Genomic DNA, 17,380 nt, shown 5'->3' on the forward strand with positions numbered 1-17,380 from the left:
AAAATCTGAGTTATTTGAGAACTTGTCACAAGGCAAAAGCTGGGGTTTTCTCACAACCAACCCGGAACCTTCCTCATTTGGAGGTTCATGTTGCCCCTAGCAACCAGAGCTCAGCTGTTGACTGATTAGACTGAGCCAGAACTGGTCGCATGAGCCAGTCAGTACAGACTTCATATACTTTAACCTGGAAAATTGAGAAATCTGAACCCTGACCTTTTGACCTTAGATGATCACCAGTCCGGCTGGGAACCGGTTCATTGGATATATATATATATATATATATATATATATATATATATATATATATATATATATATATATATAATTATTATTATTATTATTATTATTATTATTATTATTATTATTATTATTATTATTATTATATATATAATAATAATAATAATTATTATTATTATTATTATATATAAATATATACATTTGTATATTATATATACAAATTACCCCCGCCCCTTCTTCTGATTGGCCGATATATTATAGTCCAATATCTTTTGAATGGTTTGACATAGAGAGTCATGGGTGGGGTCATAGGACTCTGTATCGAGTCCTTGACGTTCATTGGTGCAAATTAGCCCTGCCCCTTCTTCTGATTGGCCGATATTTTATAGTCCAATAACTTTTGAATGGTTTGACATAGAGAGTCATGGGTGGTGTCATTGGACTCGGTATTGAGTCATAGACCTTCATTGGTGCAAATAAGCCCCGCCCCTTCTTCTGATTGGTCGATATGTGAGTCCTTCAACGTTATTGCTTGCAAAATGTACACAAATGTGCAGCAGCCCGCCGTGGCACTTTCGAAATTTCTGCGAGGAAATTGTGTAGTTTATTATTATTATACATATTGAAAGCCACAAAGTATTGTCTTTGAATGCATTAAAAAAAACTTTAATAGCATTTCAGTAATTTATGAAAAATGTCAGATTGCAAGTGCAGTGAGCAGCAGTGAGTTTCCATCTTGGATGCATTAATATCCCTCAGAGAGCTGGTTTATTCTGTTTCTAACAGAGCCATGAGCTTCAAATGATCTCTGAACTTAAAAAGAAATTAATGAAACATAACAGTGTACCAGATGCACTGTGATACTGAAAATATTCCACACGCTCGCTTGAACTTGAAGCTAAACGTATTAAAGTTAATATTTTAATGTAACCATGAGCTTAGAATAGTACTCACATCAATGGACAACCACAAACAAAATAATAAATAAAACATATCCTGACACTAAACGCTTGCGAGCCAATTAAATTGTTAAATAGGTGTTAACTACTTTGCTGGACATATTTGGTGGAATTTGTTGATCATGGATGCCTGACATGGTTTTCATACTCATCAAAGAACGATGCTGCACGGCTCGGCGTATTAACATTGTCCCAAAGAGAAGAGATTCATGTTTCATGACTTTATAACAATCACAAAAAACAACTGCATTCTGAGACAAGTGCACCTAAATCAATATCACTGAGTCCCCTCTGCAGAGCTGGAGGGCTTGGGTTTTATTTATTTAATTAGTCACACATATAGAAACTCCTTGCAGGATAACATAAATTTAAAATAAAAGCAGGAGTGGTTAAAATAGTTCAAACAGCCAAGCATTCAAAGAGAGCCCTCATTGTACTCAATACTTTTTCATTGTCTTCTTGATCCAATCAAGTTGTTTTTCTGAGAGAAAAGAGTATACGCCAGGCTTCTTTAACGATCCACAATCCTTATCTCCAAATGAAGTGACTCCAACCAGAACCCCGTTGCACAGCAGCGGTCCTCCTGAATCCCCCTGAATGGTTCCAGGAAGAACAAACAGGTGGTGGTTATTTTGAAGGGTCTATCAGTTAAGTCGGAGCTGAAAGTCTGTTAGGCCCACTTACCCCACAGGTATCTGCAGCGGTTTTACCGTCTGACCCGGCACATACCATGCTACTGGTGATGACGGGTTTGAAGTTGTAATACCCCGGCGAGTTACACTTTGCTCTGCCGACCACAGTCACGTTGACGAACATCAGGACATCCGACATTTTCTTGACCCCGCTCTTGGTAGTTCCCCATCCAGCTGCCAGGCACTTGGTGCCGGCTGCCGGATCACTGACAGTTTTTGCCAGTTTAAGACTTTTCACTGTCTTGGTTTCCTTTACTTTCTTTTGAAGCTGAAATTTAAGAATATTATCTACATTTAAAAAAAAGTGAGATATTAAGATGTTATGCCATTTGAGTTCACCTTACCTTGAGCAGCATGAGGTCGTTGAGATGTTCGGTTTTATCATAGCAGGGATGAGGAATCGCTTTCTTCACCTTCTGGACCTGCCTGGAGTCTTTTTCTTTGTTCTTGTCTTTTATAGAGTGCACCCCCAGCAACACAGTTTTCATGCTGCAAAGTATGCACAATTTTATTCATCATATTTATGGCAACTAAATTATTGTATACAACAGATTTTTCAGGACTGTTTTGAAATGTAGCTGATGCAGATGTCTGAAACATTTGAAAAGATTTTTATTTTCTTATAGTTCCAGTGGGGGTAATGTGTTGTAAAAAGTCAATATGAATGTAGGTGTTTAAAGAACACCAATAAGTTTAATGGCATGGGCTGAATTAACATTACATATGTTTTCATACTGATATTCTAATTAATTGGATGCATGAAGAAGCCACATGTAAAAGTTTGGGTACCTGGATTCAATGTAAAAAATAAATGGGTGTTTTAAGCCTCTCTCAAGACTCAAGGCAGTTTTGATAGGGTCCTTTCAGACAAATCAAAGTAATTCTACCTTTATAGGTGCTCAAAAAATGTATAAAAAGGATTATTTGTACCGGCAGACTACCAATGTCAAGCAAACCACTGTTTAAAGTTTAGGTCTAACATTTATATTCTATTCTCACTCAGAACTGCTTTGATGAGTCCCTAATGAAGGTTTATGCTCTATATCATCCAACAATCTTCATTAGACTCTGATCTAGATGTATGCTGGTCTAAGTTGCTGTCTTTTTTACTTCATTGAGATCATTTATCAACATAAATAAAGAAGAGGAAAGAAAATACAACAAATATGTAATTTTTGCAAATTACTGTCAGGGAGATTTTGGTGAGGACCCAGATGCGGGAGAGGAGGAGGCGGGAGTTTGGGAAAAAACAAGGGTTTATTCCAAAAGAAGCAAGAGGCAAAAAAACAAAATCAAAGCGCTGCTTGGCAGGAAAAAAACTAACAGGAACAGGGATAAAAAAAACAGAATACATGGAGGGAAGCACAATACAGACCGACAGGGAACAAGGGAATGACAAGACCAGATATACTCAGGGGATAATGAGACACGACGAGACACAGGTGCAGACAATCAGGGCAGATGGGACACAGGCGGGGCAAAACAGAAACTGAAACGCTGGGGGGAATGTCAAACCCTGACAATTACAGTACAAAATAAACAAGAACTATGCAAAAAAAAAAAGTACTATGACGAGTTCAAAATAAATGTGACATTTTTTTAGATTAGATGCTTCAGGTTCTTACCCAGTACAGTGGGCAGCAGTCAGGACCCACTGTGGATCGATTAATATCCCTCCACAGAACGGCGTGCCGTTGTCCAGCAGGGCCATGAAAGGCAGTGAGTGTGGCGGGGCTTCTTTCCCATTAATAATTTCAGAACCATGACCTGACATACACACATACACACAAACAGCATCCAGGGAATTAATTTACCATAGTCACAGATAACAATTCAATACCTGACTATTTACGAGATATAAATGATAACAATAATAATGATACAAATACACAAAAAAAATAGTATTACTCACTTGAAGTAAGACAGAGAAAGCCACATGAGATTAAAGCAACGAAACCTTTCAGGGGAGACATTTCCTCGCATCTGATTGCAGACGCACTGACACCCTTCTTGATCTCTTTGGTCGTTATGTGTATTAGATTCAGAGGATGTGGTCTTATAATGGAAATGCCTGAGTCAGCAGATCGGGCAGAGACCCCAGAAGTGATGCATGCTTTCATTCTGACGTGGCAAGAGTTACCACCAATACCGGTCAGAACCACCTTTTTCATCAGCTGTGTGGTGGAGGTTTTTTTTTTTTTTTTAACCCCTTTGAGGTCACACAGCTCTCATCAGATGGTGGGAACAACTAGAACAAGAAAATGCTGGGAACCACTTAAGTTTCAGTGTGTCTTGTTATGGGTGGGGGGGGGGGGGGGGGGGGGGGGGGGTGCGGGGCGGAGGCTGTAATGACATGAAGAATGAAATGATGTATTCAAAGTTGCCTGATAGAAACATTACATGAAGTTATAGTTGAGAGCTACACTGCCCTCATGGGTGATTTCCTTTTTTTGTTAATACATCAGTTCCAGTTTCATTTAAAATAATATTTAATTACTTTTAGTAAGTGTTGTATTGTTCTCGTGGTCTCCAGTCCCTACAATCAGCAAACCAGCCAAGGTGACTTTGGACTCTTGGTCCAGTCATTGACTTAAGTGTAGACCTGCCACGTCATGGCACTGTTGTTCCACTACAACAACAATGGTGCTAACTCCGACAGCTGCAGTGGACATCATGGGGAATTGAAAGACTGTTGACAGGCAAGAGACCATGGGCCCAATCGTTTTAGCCCTTCACCTATCCTCCCACTTGCCCCCCTACCAACAAGCTTCCCTTTGAAGGGGGCTGAGGAGTACAGCTAAACAGTGTTTTACACCACCACACGCTATTACATGAATGAACCTCATTCACCTCCAGTCATCAGTCTGTCAAGCTCCTGAAGTTTGCGGGCGACACCACCCTCATTGTACTCATCTCTGATGGTGATGAGTCCGCCTACAGGTGGGAGGTGGACCAGCTGCTGACCTGGTGCGGTCAGAACAACCTAGAGCTCAACGCTCTAAAGACAGTGGAGATGATAGTGGACTACAGGAGGAACGCAGCCCCACCTGCCCCCCTCACCCTGTGTGACTCTCCAGCAGACACTGTGGAGTCCTACCGCTTCCTGGGGACCTACCCCAGGACCTCAAATGGGAGTTGAACATCACCTCCCTCATCAAAAAAGCTCAGCAGAAGATGTACTTCAGGCGGCAGCTGAAGAAGTTCAACCTGCCAAAGAAAATGATGGTTCAGTTCTAGACGGCCATCATTAAGTCCATCCTCACCTCCTCCATCACCATTTGCTGCTGCCACTGTAAAGGACAGGAGCAGCTGCCGCGTATCATCCACTCTGCAGGGAAGGTGATTGGCTGCAATCTTCCATCTCTCCAGGACCCTGAAGCCTCCAGGTGTCACGGCTCAGACAGGACAGAGAACCCAAAAGCACAACACCAGGCAGAATCAGAGTCCGTGAGGCTTTAATACTGGTCAAAGACAGGCAGGGGTCAAACCGGGCAGACAGGCAGATCAGGCAAACAAGTCCAAAGGGGCACGCAAAAATCCAAAACCGGGAGTCATGCAGGGTTACAGGCAGGCAGGCAGGCAGGAACAGGACAGAAATCAACAAACGGCCAAAGCTCCGGGGGCCGTCCTCGGTGCCGGGCAGACCGGCGAGGCAGTTCGGGGGGTTGCCCTTGGGGCGTAACAGGCGGATCCGGGGGTCGGTCTGGGGGCTTGGCAGGCTGGTCAGGGGGTCGGTCTGGGGGCTTGGCAGGCTGGTCAGGGGGTCGGTCTGGGGGCTTGGCAGGCCCATCCAGGATCGCCTCAGGAACAGAGACCGGCGGTGGGACCGCCTCAGGAACCGGGGCAGACAGGATGCGGGGCACCGGAACAGACAGGATGCGGGGCACCGGAACCGGGGCAGACAGGATGCGGGGAGCCGGAACAGGGGCAGACAGGATGCGGGGAGCCGGAACAGGGGCAGACAGGATGCGGGGAGCCGGAACAGGGGCAGACAGGCTGAGGCCGAGGCTGGAGCGGAGGCCGGAGCCGACGCTGGGGCTGGAGCTGAGGCTGGGGCCTCCCGGACCACCGCCGGAGCCGGAACCGGGGGCGATGCGTCCAAGACCACCACTGGAACAGCAACAGGCTGGAACTGGGGGCATGTCCCCGTACCCTTCACCGTACGGTGGTAGAACGCCACTTGGTCCCCATAAAAAAAATCCCATAAATCCTCTTCCTTAATTGGTAGGTCCATGTTGGCTGGGTTCAGTCTTTGGCCAGATTGTACTGTCACGGCTCAGACAGGACAGAGAACCCAAAAGCACAACACCAGGCAGAATCAGAGTCCATGAGGCTTTAATACTGGTCAAAGACAGGCAGGGGTCAAACCGGGCAGACAGGCAGATCAGGCAAACAAGTCCAAAGGGGCACGCAAAAATCCAAAACCGGGAGTCATGCAGGGTTACAGGCAGGCAGGCAGGCAGGAACAGGACAGAAATCAGGAACGCTGGAAAGCGAGGCAAAAGCACACGACAATCTGGCAAACTAGAAGGTGGAAATGGGCCGGTATATGAGGGGAACTGCTGATGAGGGAAACCAGATGTGGAGCCGGGTGGGGAAGCACAGGTGAAGGGAATTAGTGGATCTCTGGCTGATTAGGGTGGCAGGATCCGGAAAAACAGGGGAGTGAGTCAAACAGCAAAAAAAACCTATCCTACACTGTGAAACTGTGACACCAGGACCCTGAAGCGTGCAGGAAAGATTGCAACAGACCCCTCCCACCCCGGACACAAACTGTTCTAGACTCTTCCCTCTGGCAGGAGGCTGCGGTCCATCAGGACCAAAACCTCACACCATAAAAACAGTTTCTTCCCAACTGCCGCTGTCCTCGTCAACAAGACCCCGGACCCCCCTCTCCCCCGTCTACTACGGACTGCTCCCCCGATCCCACTCTACCTTACATTAACGTAAAGACTGACCTTATGTGTTACATTAACGCACATCCTAGGTCACTTTTGCACAGACTCATATCCGGCTGTAGCACGGCGAGTGCTACGGGGCCTGACCGACAGGACAGAGAGGACACAGAGTTTTATGCAGAACCCTTTTATTAAAGCAAACACCGCCACACACGTGCACAAGCACCTTCTCCCACAGCATCAGCCAGATCAGCCCCTTCTCAGTCTCAGACTCGCCTTGTCAAGGCTGGCAGGGTGGAGAGGTTGATGGGCCACACCTGTGACCCATCACCTGAGTGGCTGCATCTCCTCCACCCTGCCACACCGGCACTTTAAAATCTCATGTTGTACATTTTCTCTCACGTTGTACATTCTCTCTTTTCATTATATATTTGCTCTTTGTACTGCATTAATCACCATAACAAATTCCTTGTGTGTGTTCAACAAACATGGCAATAAACTTATTCTGATTCTGAAACTTATTCTGATTCTGATTCTGAAACTTATTCTGATTCTGAAACGTATTCTGATTCTCATGATGAGTCATTGCTAATCTTCAAAAAAGCCAGACTTCAAGTGTCAGTTCCATTATTCCTAATCGCCTTGCTTGAAGGCATATATTTGCACTTGTCAACAAGAGGATACAGAAATGAGGAGGAGATTCCTCGCTGGTGGATTATGGTGAACAAAAAGGGGCTACGTTCACACACTCTCACGCCAACATGGCATTTCTCATGCTGAGAAATTAACTTCACCGCACAGTAATTGCACCAGCCCAATTTACAAACGAGTCAAAGGCAGACTACCCACTGTGTCCTGAGCTCTCAGCTCAGAGCAGCTGTCATGAGTTACCAACCTATAAGAGGGAATGTGGGGGGTCAGTCAGTGTGCAATAACCAGGACTGTGCAATAATGTGAAATATTACACTCACAGGAACACTTTTTCTATTCATATAATTCTTTTTATGGCACTGCACTTTTTATTTTTATTTTATTTAGTTATTTTGTTTTGTTTCTACCTTTTATTTCTATCTTTATCTTTATTTTCACATTTTTATCTATTTATCTTTATATAGGTGTTTGACTTTTGGGGTGTTTGATTTATAAATGACAGTGCTGTGTGTGTGTGTGTGTGTGTGTGTGTGTGTGTGTGTGTGTGTGTGTGTGTGTGTGTGTGTGTGTGTGTGTGTGTGTGTGTGTGTGTGTGTGTGTGTGTGTGTGTGTGTGTGTGTGTGTGTGTGCGTGTGTGTGTGTGTGTGTGTGTGTGAGACATCTGAATCTGATCTGAAATTAATCTCTCAGCCAATCAGAAAATATAAATGTCTTTGTTGCCGGGTAAGGTCTGAGTTTCAGCTTCAAGAAAGCTTCAAAGCTTGAGAGCCCTGACCATGGATGTATAAAATTAACTGGATACCGGACAGGAAAATGGCCGCCGTTCATTTCAATGGAAGTTGCTCGTCTGGCGCATACGCCGAAAAAAGTTCCTGACTTCCGGGTTTACTTCCGCGTTGTGGGGCCCATAGAGCATGCGCAGTTGAGTCACCTCCCATCATGTCCTGGGGCAATGAGAACGAGTATTAATATAATATGTATTAATATAATATATTAATTAATGTATATTATTACATATATTATTAATGTATTAATATAATATAATTATATAATATGTATTAATATAAAACATCCATGGAGTGCACGGACACGGCTGTGACGTCAGCCGTGACGTCACGCCCAGAAAGAGACTTTTCTTTGACTTTTCTGGCCGTTAGAAAACATTTTTGATGGATATAAAGTCCAGGACTTAAAAATATAGAATACAAAGATTAGTAATTGACGGTGATTACAGCTGGAGGTTCCTGTGAACAGTTTTAGAGGCTTCTCTTTTACTATTGCGGTCTATGGGAAAAAAGCTTTTTGGGCCCCATGTGATTTTTTGTTGCAGTACCGCAGCTGGCCACTGGGAAAAATCGGCATGCCTGCTGAGTGCGAGACCGGGGGCCTGGCCCTGACACACAAAGTAAAAGCGTATTATTTATTGTATTATGTTAGCTTTGTATGAGTCTGTTGATGGTACCGTGCATGTTTGTACCTGTCTACATTACTTTGTGTCGTCTAATTAGGATTATATAGTGTGATATATAGACTGAATGATAATGGGTTGTCATGCTAACATGCTATTGCTTAGCATTATATTGTTTTCAGAAGGGGCGAAAACATTCGCTGACATTATTTTCCAGACTGGTCAACAAATATCACAATGCAAGTTAAATATCAACATGTCAATCCTTTTGTGTTTTATGTGTAGCTATCTGAAGTGAAGGACTCTCAAGCTTAATGCGTGAGACACACGCATTTCAACAAGTTCACACGCGACACGTGCCATTTCTCACGCTGAGAAATTATTAACTTCCCCGTACAGTACATCTTACAAACGGGTCAAAGGAAGGCTATGCTACTGGGCGCTTATGTCTTGAGTAACTAACCTCTTGGTAAATCAGAAAATAGTATTTTTTGTTGCCGGGCGGTCTGAGTCTCAGCTCCAAGCACTCCATCGCCTATGAGACATTCCACCGTGTGTGCGCGTGAGTCGGAATTGAATCCTGGAAAGATTCAGCATCAAACCAACAATTTTAATAGACATTTTATTGGCGTTATTGTTGTTGTTACAGCCATAGATACACGTTAGCATTTGCATTGTTGGTTCTTTGGGGGCCATGAACTTAGTCACAAGAAAAACATGCTACAAACAAGATTTTAGAGCGGTCTGAACATCCAGCTCTCAGCTCACAGACTTTAGTTTTACGATTGTCCTGGACGGATGAGGTTTTAGCCTCCTTTTAATTTTAACATCCGACAGTTTAAAGTAGGAAATAAGGAAAAGCATAGTAGAACTACAAGATAGGTGATCAGTTTTTCTGTGTGCAACATCCATTACCTGAATAGTCAGTATTTTAGGTGTAGTGAGCCATATTTTACTGTTAGTTAGACTTTTATCAATATCTTCCCTCTGAAATGATAACATTTTGCTGTGGGTCTAAAACATTCAATTGACAACAAAACTCACTACATTTAACTCGAGGTAGAAATTATCAACTGATTCTACTAAAACTTTCCAGCAGCTTATGCATTTTGTCTAATATAGTCAACATTTGGCAAAATATCCAAAACGGGACTTTTATAATTCTGTCTCTTAAATAAATAAAGTAAAATAAATAAATAAAAATAAAAAACTATAGAAAAAATAAATTGTGAAAAACAATATTAAAAAAAACACAATGCAACTGAAAATAATGCCAAAATACTTTGATAAACTAAACCCTTATGGCATAACTAATACTTCCTCAGATTTCAGTCAGATTCACCTCTCTTTAACCAACTCCGAAAAGGGTAGAAAGATTCATAATCCCTGTGTATAATGTCAATAACAGAAATAACACAGAAGCCAAAATGTAGTAGTTTCATCTTGCAGCTGATTCAGCCGTCGCATGAAAACAATGACGGCTTCATTCTCAGCTGCAGTCACTTAAAGTGCAAACACATTAGTTCTATTAACTACGGATTAACAATAAAACTTCTGTTCATCAACGTACATGTGGATAACATGAATGAAGTACAAAACAATACGAAACAGACTACATTCATTAAGGTTATTCTGCACTGCACATCTCCATGGCAACACATTAGCTTATGTAGTGAGTTACTAAATGACACATAATCCCAGACTAGAGAATGTGAGACACGCCCTCTGCAGTTTTAGTGAAAAATAACGAATGAAATAACAGAAATCCAATAGATCAACGGTTCTCACCTGGCGGATAGGGACCCAAAAACGGATCATGGACCTGTTTCAGTGTATTTTGGGCCTCAGCCACAAGTAAAGCTAAAGCTCTCAGTTAAAGCTGCATATTTCTGAAATCTACTTCTCAGTTATAGCACTTCTTTTTAATGTTGTATTTCTGCTGTGCGGTTTGTACCAACGTTTCATTAAATATATTTGAAAACTAGAAAAATGTTACCTGATTGGACTCAAATAACCCTGACACTGCTACTCCGTCTGCTATCATTCTTGATCGGGCTGCTGAGGCTCAGTGAGCAGAAGTCATATCTCCATTGGTTCTGATAACAAGTGATACTTCACAAGTACAATGAACCTCTAATTTTACACCTTTAACATACGAAATATGATGTAATTTTGTTTTTAATTCACCCCACCACTGAACAGAGGGGTGTGATTAACTAAATGCTGCAGCTTAATGCTCAAAGTAATGACTCAAAGCCACGACCGTTTCCGAGACTTAACAATGCAACATTTAGTGTAATCTTAACCACATACATGTCATTGTCATTGCCTTAACGTTATCACAGGTTTAGGTGAAAGTGGACCGAAGGTCTGCATCCTAACCTCCAAATATGCACTTTATCACCTGTTAAAAGTGAGAACCAGTTATTTAAATCAACATTACAAAATGATTGATTTAGACTGAATTCCTCTGCACAAGAAAAGGAAAAAAAGAGGAAAAAATATTTTGTCTGCACATGAATAAACTGCATTTTCTTGGTAACTTTCACATTTTGCTGAGATATGGTTTGTCTCACAGTCTCCACTAGGTTAGCATTATGGCTGTTGAAAAGTAGGGTAAAAATACTAATAATCATTTTATAAAATATCAGTTTTAAATCTAGTTGAAACTGATTTTGTAACGTAGTTTGCCTGCCGGTCTCATGACTTATTTCTTTCTGCATTCAAATGTGAGTGAAAATACTATTGCAGGCAGCTTGCCTGCGGTTTACAGTTACCTTCCTGTGTCATTTTATGGTATCAAATGACTCATAAAATGATCAACGTAAGCAGGAACCCATCAAAATTATTTAACAATAAAGATTTCTTTTTGATGACTTGATGATTACGGGATAAAACATTACGGACTGTCGGTGAAAATATTGTAATGGAGCAGAAGTGAAAGACATGAAAATTAATTAAAGTCAAACTTTCAAGGTGGATCTTTTTCTCCTTTGTTTTATCAGGTTAGGAATGGTGTTATACTTTATGTGTATTTGTTTAAATAAATTGTCTAACTGGTTTGTACAATATTGTAAATAACTTTCACTGTATTCTCTACACGCCTGCACCAGTGAATCTAAAATATACGGAATGTGATATGTGATTTGGCTAAAATGTGGTTCTAGCCAAATCCCCTGTTTGTCCTGATGTGTCTGGTTGACAAAGTGTCTTCAACTAGGAGCTCCAGCGGTGAGACTTCAGTAGCCTCTTCAATGAAGTCATCTGAAGATGAGGAGAGAAGTTTGCATGTCGTTAGGAGAGTTTCAGATGTTTTCAAGAGTGTCTGTTTCATCGCAGGAGAAATGAGACTCACCTTTTTTCAGTATACGATAAAGAATCCACACTAGAGGAGCCAAAAACACAAGTTTGAACATCTTCACAATGATGATGAGGATTTTGTGCACTTCAGAGTCTATCATGGCAGAAGAAAGACACAAACAAACAGGTAAATGACTTCATCCTGACCAGATTAAGTGTGTTGGAGACATGCCAGTTACCTGTTTTAACTTGCAAAGTTGCAGAATTATTTTGAAGGGTGACATTTTCCCCAGTTGCGATATTTGGCCGTAAAACAAAAGCAGAAATCTCGATGAAGTACTCCGTGAGTGACGTTAGGTTGGAGATGCTGATGTTCATGACTGAGGAGCCAGCGGTGTAGGAGTAAAAGAGCGTCTCACATTTGTGGGAGCATATGGTCACGTTGTAATTGTGCGGGGTCGTCAGCATGAATGTGGAGACGGTCCAACTAATGCTCACATAATCGTCACCTACAGAGTCCACTGTCACTGTCTGTGGAGAAACTGGACCTGTGAGAGACAACAAAGCAGAGAAATCCAATAAACCTTTCTTTTTCAGAGATTACATTGGTCTATCTCTTGATTTAACGTTAATTTTCCAGTGGGAAGTATCAATGACCCTCGAAGAAACAGCCACTGGGCACCATTTAATAGACACATAACCATTTAGAACACCAAGGCATGTGACATAGACAGAGTGACAACCAGACTAGGGTCAACAAAAGACAACAAAAATGGCATTTAGTGGAGTAGCAACACCATGTGTTCCTACCACTACTCCTATGTGATTTTGTGCTTATGTTGTTCTCTCAGATGTAAGTCGCTTTGGATAAAAGCGTCTGCTAAATGACAGTAGTAGTAGTAGTAGTAGTAGTAGTAGTAGTAGTCATAGTAGTAGTAGTAGTAGTAGTAACACCATTGAATGAATGGTGTCGCTTTGCACTAAAAACTTTTGGTTCCTGGCTCTTGGATGCTCCTGAATAAGCCATCACATAGAACCTCCCACCATGATTGGCTTGGCACACGCTGTACTGGTGGAAGGGAGGGGTGCCAGTGTCATTTCTCAAGAGAGAATTTTCACAAAGTGAATAGGTACTACTTGGAAATAGCACAATCACCTACTTGGAAATAGCACAATCACCTACCCTGACAGACAGTCATGTGAACCTCCTCGCAGTATCGAGCCAGCAGCTTCTCGTCCTTCTCCATCCTAGCCTCCAAACTTGCACAGCGGCCCCTGTAGTTCTTCCTGTACCAGTGTTCGTAGGCCAGTTCCTCCCCGTTGACCCACATCCAGTTGCTGGAGATGTTCTGCCGTGTCAGGCCGAGCCAGTAGGTGTCTTTGTTTGCAGGAAATGCATTGAGGAGAGCAAAGTACTGCTTCTCTGAGCTCAGAACCGCCAGGTCCACATAGTGCCTCTGGCAGAAGTCCCGGGCCTGCACCCAGGACATGGGTGTTTGGACCACGTAATATTGCGAGGTAGTCTGGCCAGCTGCAAAGCCATGGCATACCACTAAGATAGGGGAAACAGCAGAGATTGAGTTGTTTACTCCTATTTCTGACAAGTTCAGCCGCAGTTTTTCAACCAACAGCACCTCAAAGCTGCCTGATCTGCAATGTGCCACTAAGAGAAATCACAAATCAAACGTGTGTTAAGAAAAGCATAATTCTGATTGCCACCTAGAAACTTAATTACTGAAAAATATACATCGTTAGGGGTATATTACTACAGGCATACAAACTTACACCGAAATGTAAAAGAGAAAATCAGGTAGCAATTGATCAGTAAAATGGAATATAACAGAAAAGAGGGTCGTTCTGTCTATGTATATACCGTACCTGTATACGTGCACATCATTTTCTTTGACTGACATTACAGCAACTATGACTAAAATCAAAGTTCATGCAATTATTTAAAACAGTCTTAAAAATAGCGCAACTGGTAGAAGTTACATCAGTCATTTCAACTACTGCATTCCGAAAAGTTTTTTCCCAATTTATAGAGTTTTTTTGTTTATGTTCTTAATCCAAAATGAAGAAGTTTAATAAGTTACCCAGGACAGCCAGCCGCTGCAGTATCTGTTTCTCACTGGTAAACATAAAGTAAAATCCGTGTGTTTTCCTGGATGGTGATTGGTGCCGTTTCCTCCTTTTTCCAACAAACAGCCCACCATATGCTGTGTTGTATGCTCCAAGTTTAGTTCATTCATCTGCAGAACGTATCCTGGACTCTCTCCTCATTGTCTCCTAAAAACCTCTTGTACCTGCGAGTTTCACCTCACGCTGCAGGATGACGCAAGAAGTGGTGTGAGTGAGTGGGAGTGTCCAGACTTGATAATTCACTTGCACGAGGAAGTTTTCATGATTTTTTTCATTAGACGCAAGTGCACACCTGCAGGAAGGTGCAGAGCTTTTATACTAAGTACTAAAAATGTTTTCAGGTAGCTCCTCCCTCCAGAACATGTTAAGACCCAGCATAATGATGAACGCTAGTTTGCAAGTTCGTGTATTTTATGACTTTGAGAATTTAATCCAATTCACTTGAGTCTTTAAAAAAAGCTTCACTGACAAGAGTCGAGCTGACTTTGATCCCTCTGTTACCTGGATATGAAAGAGAGGTGTTAACAAGAACAAGAATAAAGGTACTCCATGTAAGTGATATCTAGCAATGCTAGGGGTGTCAAATTAGCGTATTAATTGTGATAAATTTATTACAGGCATATTTAACACTTTATGTATATTTTAATCGCTTAATCTGTTTTTTTATCTCTAACCTTACTTTTTCTGTTTGCGAGTTGGCTTTATTGTGAAATCTGTGTTTGTGCTCGAGTTGTGGGTGGAAAACAACGGTCAGTCCCATTGTAGCTGGACAGGCCTGGGGAGGAACGGTGAGTAGCGGAGAAGTGGAAATGGAGGAACATGTGGAGGTCTGGTGAACGGGGAATTTACATTTCTAAAAAGGCCTGTCTGCACTTTTGATAAAAGTAAATTGATATGTATTCTTTTTGGAAAGGGCTTTGCTCACCACATAAACGTAAAGCACCAGGTCACGAGCGCAGCCGCAGCTAACGTTAACGATGTTGCCACAGCAACGATGTTGCCACAGCAACGCTCTTCCCCAAACTAGATTGGAGGAGAGCAGCCTCTCGGCTGCACGTCTGCGGCCGAGAGGCTGGCGAATGTTCCTGCGAAGTGGATGTAAATGTTTAGGACGCAATTTGTTCAAGTCTGTAAAATAATAAATAAATGACTTAAAGGTATTGTGACATCATTTTTAACATGCTTTTCACACTATTAAAAGTCTTGGCAAACATCCCTCAAATGTGTCTAAAAGAGTGTAACAAGAAAAACTTCACTCTAGTACTCCATTCCTGGCTTTTTATTACAGTGTTTTTTTGCGCCGTGAAAAATGCTTCCTTTTCTCCCTTTCCTGTCAATCATTGCCCCGCTCCTCCTCCAAACCTCCTCCTCCTCCAGCCATACGCTCACAGCGGCGTCGGAGAGTTAAGCCGGGAGCGACAGGCGAAGCATGCACGGAAAAGCAGCACGGCGAAGCAGACAGTCCACAGCAAACCATCACAAAAATAAAGGCATGCAAGCAGCAGGTTCCCCTTATCTTAAGTCCAGTCAGTGGCCGCGGGTCTTTTTAGCAGTTTTCCTCCGGTGATTAGAACAAAAGAAGCTCTAAACAGCTCTGTGTTAAGCCTGATTTATGGTTCCGCGTTAAATCGACGCAGAGCCTACGCCGTAGGGTTCAGCGTAGGGTGCGCGTCGCTGCATAACCCTACGCCGTAGGCTCTGCGTCGGTGTAACGCGGAACCATAAATCAGCCTTTATGGTGCGCTGGAGAGGAGAGGAGGCAGGGAGCTGGGTGGAGGGGGCGGTGATTTAGCGGGGTACGACGTCACGTTCTGCCACCAAACCAGATGAGCCGTTTTTGCATAGTTATGCGGAAAATCCCAGAAAGCACACAATACACTGAATGTTAAAAGTTTGTTGTTTTTTGGGTGTAATTGATGTTAAGACACCCAACAAAACACAAAAAATCAAGAAAAATGTGTTTTTCATGTCACAATACCTTTAATAAAGCCACTTTTTTGGTTGTTATATATCAATTTTTTGATCTGCCACAATAATGTAATGAGAATAAAGGAAAACACCTCAAGTTGAGGGCTTTTCTCAGCAATTTTTAGGTGAGATTAAAAAAGCGATTTATTAGATGAATTAATTACAGATCTTAATGAATGAATCGCTCAATTTTTTAATCGCTTGACAGCACTAAGCAATGCATCCTTATCTTGACACAGTTATAAAATCTTGTTTGGCCAGTTCATCCCATGCAGTGATTCTATGTATCTGACCGTGAAGTGTGGATTACTTTATTTTCCACAAGGGCCAGATACGTTTGTGGACCTGACATCGCAGGCGTGTCAGGGTTTTCTTTTTCTTTTTTTTTCATTGAATGCACACTCGTTTAATGAAAGGATCTTTCTGTTCTTGCTTTCATTTTTTTGTTCATGTGCTTATGCATGTACGGATAAAAAAAAAAAAGTACCTCTCAAGCATAGGTTGCACATGTCCATGTTTTAGTGTCATCAGAACTTTGAGCTATAAATACCAAACACTTGCAGGCAAACATGCTCCCAGTGACATGGAGGTGCAACGCTTGTGATGTGTTTACGGCCCACCATATGCTGTGTTGTATGCTCCAAGTTTTGTTCATTCATCTGCAGAACGTATACTGGACTCTCTCCTCATTGTCTCCCAAAAACCTCTTGTGCCTGGGAGTTTCACCTCACGCTGCAGGATGACGTAAGAAGTGGTGTGAGTGAGTTCCCAGACTTGATAATTCACTTGCACAAGGAAGTTTTCATGATTTTTTTCATTTGACGCAAGTGCACACCTGCAGGAAGGTGCAGAGCTTTTATAAGTGCTAAAAATGTTTTCAGGTAGCTCCTCCCTCCAGACCATGTTAAGACCCAGCATAATGAAAAACGCTAGTTTGCAAGTTCGTGTATTTTATGACTTTGAGAATTTAATTCAATTCACTTGAGTCTTTAAAAAAAGCTTCACTGACAAGAGTCGAGCTGACTTTGATCCCTCTGTTAAATGACATTATGAAGCCACTTTTTTGGTTGTTATATATCAATCTTTTGATCTGCCACAATAATGTAATGAAAATAAAGGAAAACACTT

The 17,380-nt window shown here is 42.1% G+C and overlaps 2 protein-coding genes across 3 annotated transcripts; both read right to left on the bottom strand.

Moving 5' to 3' along the window:
- Positions 1 to 1,258: 1,258 nt before the first annotated feature.
- Positions 1,259 to 8,282, bottom strand: LOC133450717 (granzyme A-like). Its single transcript, XM_061729551.1, has 5 exons — positions 8,240 to 8,282; positions 3,514 to 3,655; positions 2,233 to 2,377; positions 1,881 to 2,156; positions 1,259 to 1,789 (listed from the first exon to the last, which is right to left on the bottom strand). Exons 2-5 carry the CDS (start codon positions 3,597 to 3,599, stop codon positions 1,634 to 1,636), a joined length of 663 nt encoding a protein of 220 aa, XP_061585535.1. The 5' UTR covers positions 3,600 to 3,655; positions 8,240 to 8,282; the 3' UTR covers positions 1,259 to 1,633.
- Positions 6,996 to 14,515, bottom strand: LOC133450716 (uncharacterized). 2 transcript variants are annotated; one of them, XM_061729549.1, is made up of 6 exons: positions 14,239 to 14,515; positions 13,329 to 13,697; positions 12,385 to 12,693; positions 12,201 to 12,230; positions 9,309 to 12,109; positions 6,996 to 8,381 (listed from the first exon to the last, which is right to left on the bottom strand). In XM_061729549.1, the coding sequence occupies exons 1-5, from the start codon at positions 14,282 to 14,284 to the stop codon at positions 12,009 to 12,011; spliced, it is 855 nt and encodes a 284-aa protein (XP_061585533.1). In that variant the 5' UTR covers positions 14,285 to 14,515; the 3' UTR covers positions 6,996 to 8,381; positions 9,309 to 12,008. The 2 variants fall into 2 exon arrangements, with proteins under 2 accessions (XP_061585533.1, XP_061585532.1); XM_061729548.1 differs by having other exon boundaries at positions 12,201 to 12,299.
- Between the last annotated feature and the right edge of the window lie 2,865 nt (positions 14,516 to 17,380).

The sequence above is a fragment of the Cololabis saira genome, chromosome 9 (assembly GCF_033807715.1).
Source record: "Cololabis saira isolate AMF1-May2022 chromosome 9, fColSai1.1, whole genome shotgun sequence".
In the NCBI taxonomy this organism is placed as follows: domain Eukaryota; kingdom Metazoa; phylum Chordata; class Actinopteri; order Beloniformes; family Belonidae; genus Cololabis; species Cololabis saira.

What these genes read in the sequence shown, in the direction of transcription:
- LOC133450717 (XM_061729551.1), bottom strand. Translation starts at nt 3,599, where the DNA reads ATGGCCCTGCTGGACAACGGCACGCCGTTCTGTGGAGGGATATTAATC. An exon ending in ACTGCTGCCCACTGTACTGG is followed by an intron (nt 2,378 to 3,513) that starts GTAAGAACCTGA and finishes CATACTTTGCAG; the next exon opens with CATGAAAACTGTGTTGCTGG. An exon ending in ACGACCTCATGCTGCTCAAG is followed by an intron (nt 2,157 to 2,232) that starts GTAAGGTGAACT and finishes CTTAAATTTCAG; the next exon opens with CTTCAAAAGAAAGTAAAGGA.
- LOC133450716 (XM_061729548.1), bottom strand. Translation starts at nt 14,284, where the DNA reads ATGTTTACCAGTGAGAAACAGATACTGCAGCGGCTGGCTGTCCTGG. An exon ending in GCAGCGGCTGGCTGTCCTGG is followed by an intron (nt 13,698 to 14,238) that starts GTAACTTATTAA and finishes CCCCTATCTTAG; the next exon opens with TGGTATGCCATGGCTTTGCA. An exon ending in TTATCGTATACTGAAAAAAG is followed by an intron (nt 12,110 to 12,200) that starts GTGAGTCTCATT and finishes CCTCATCTTCAG; the next exon opens with ATGACTTCATTGAAGAGGCT.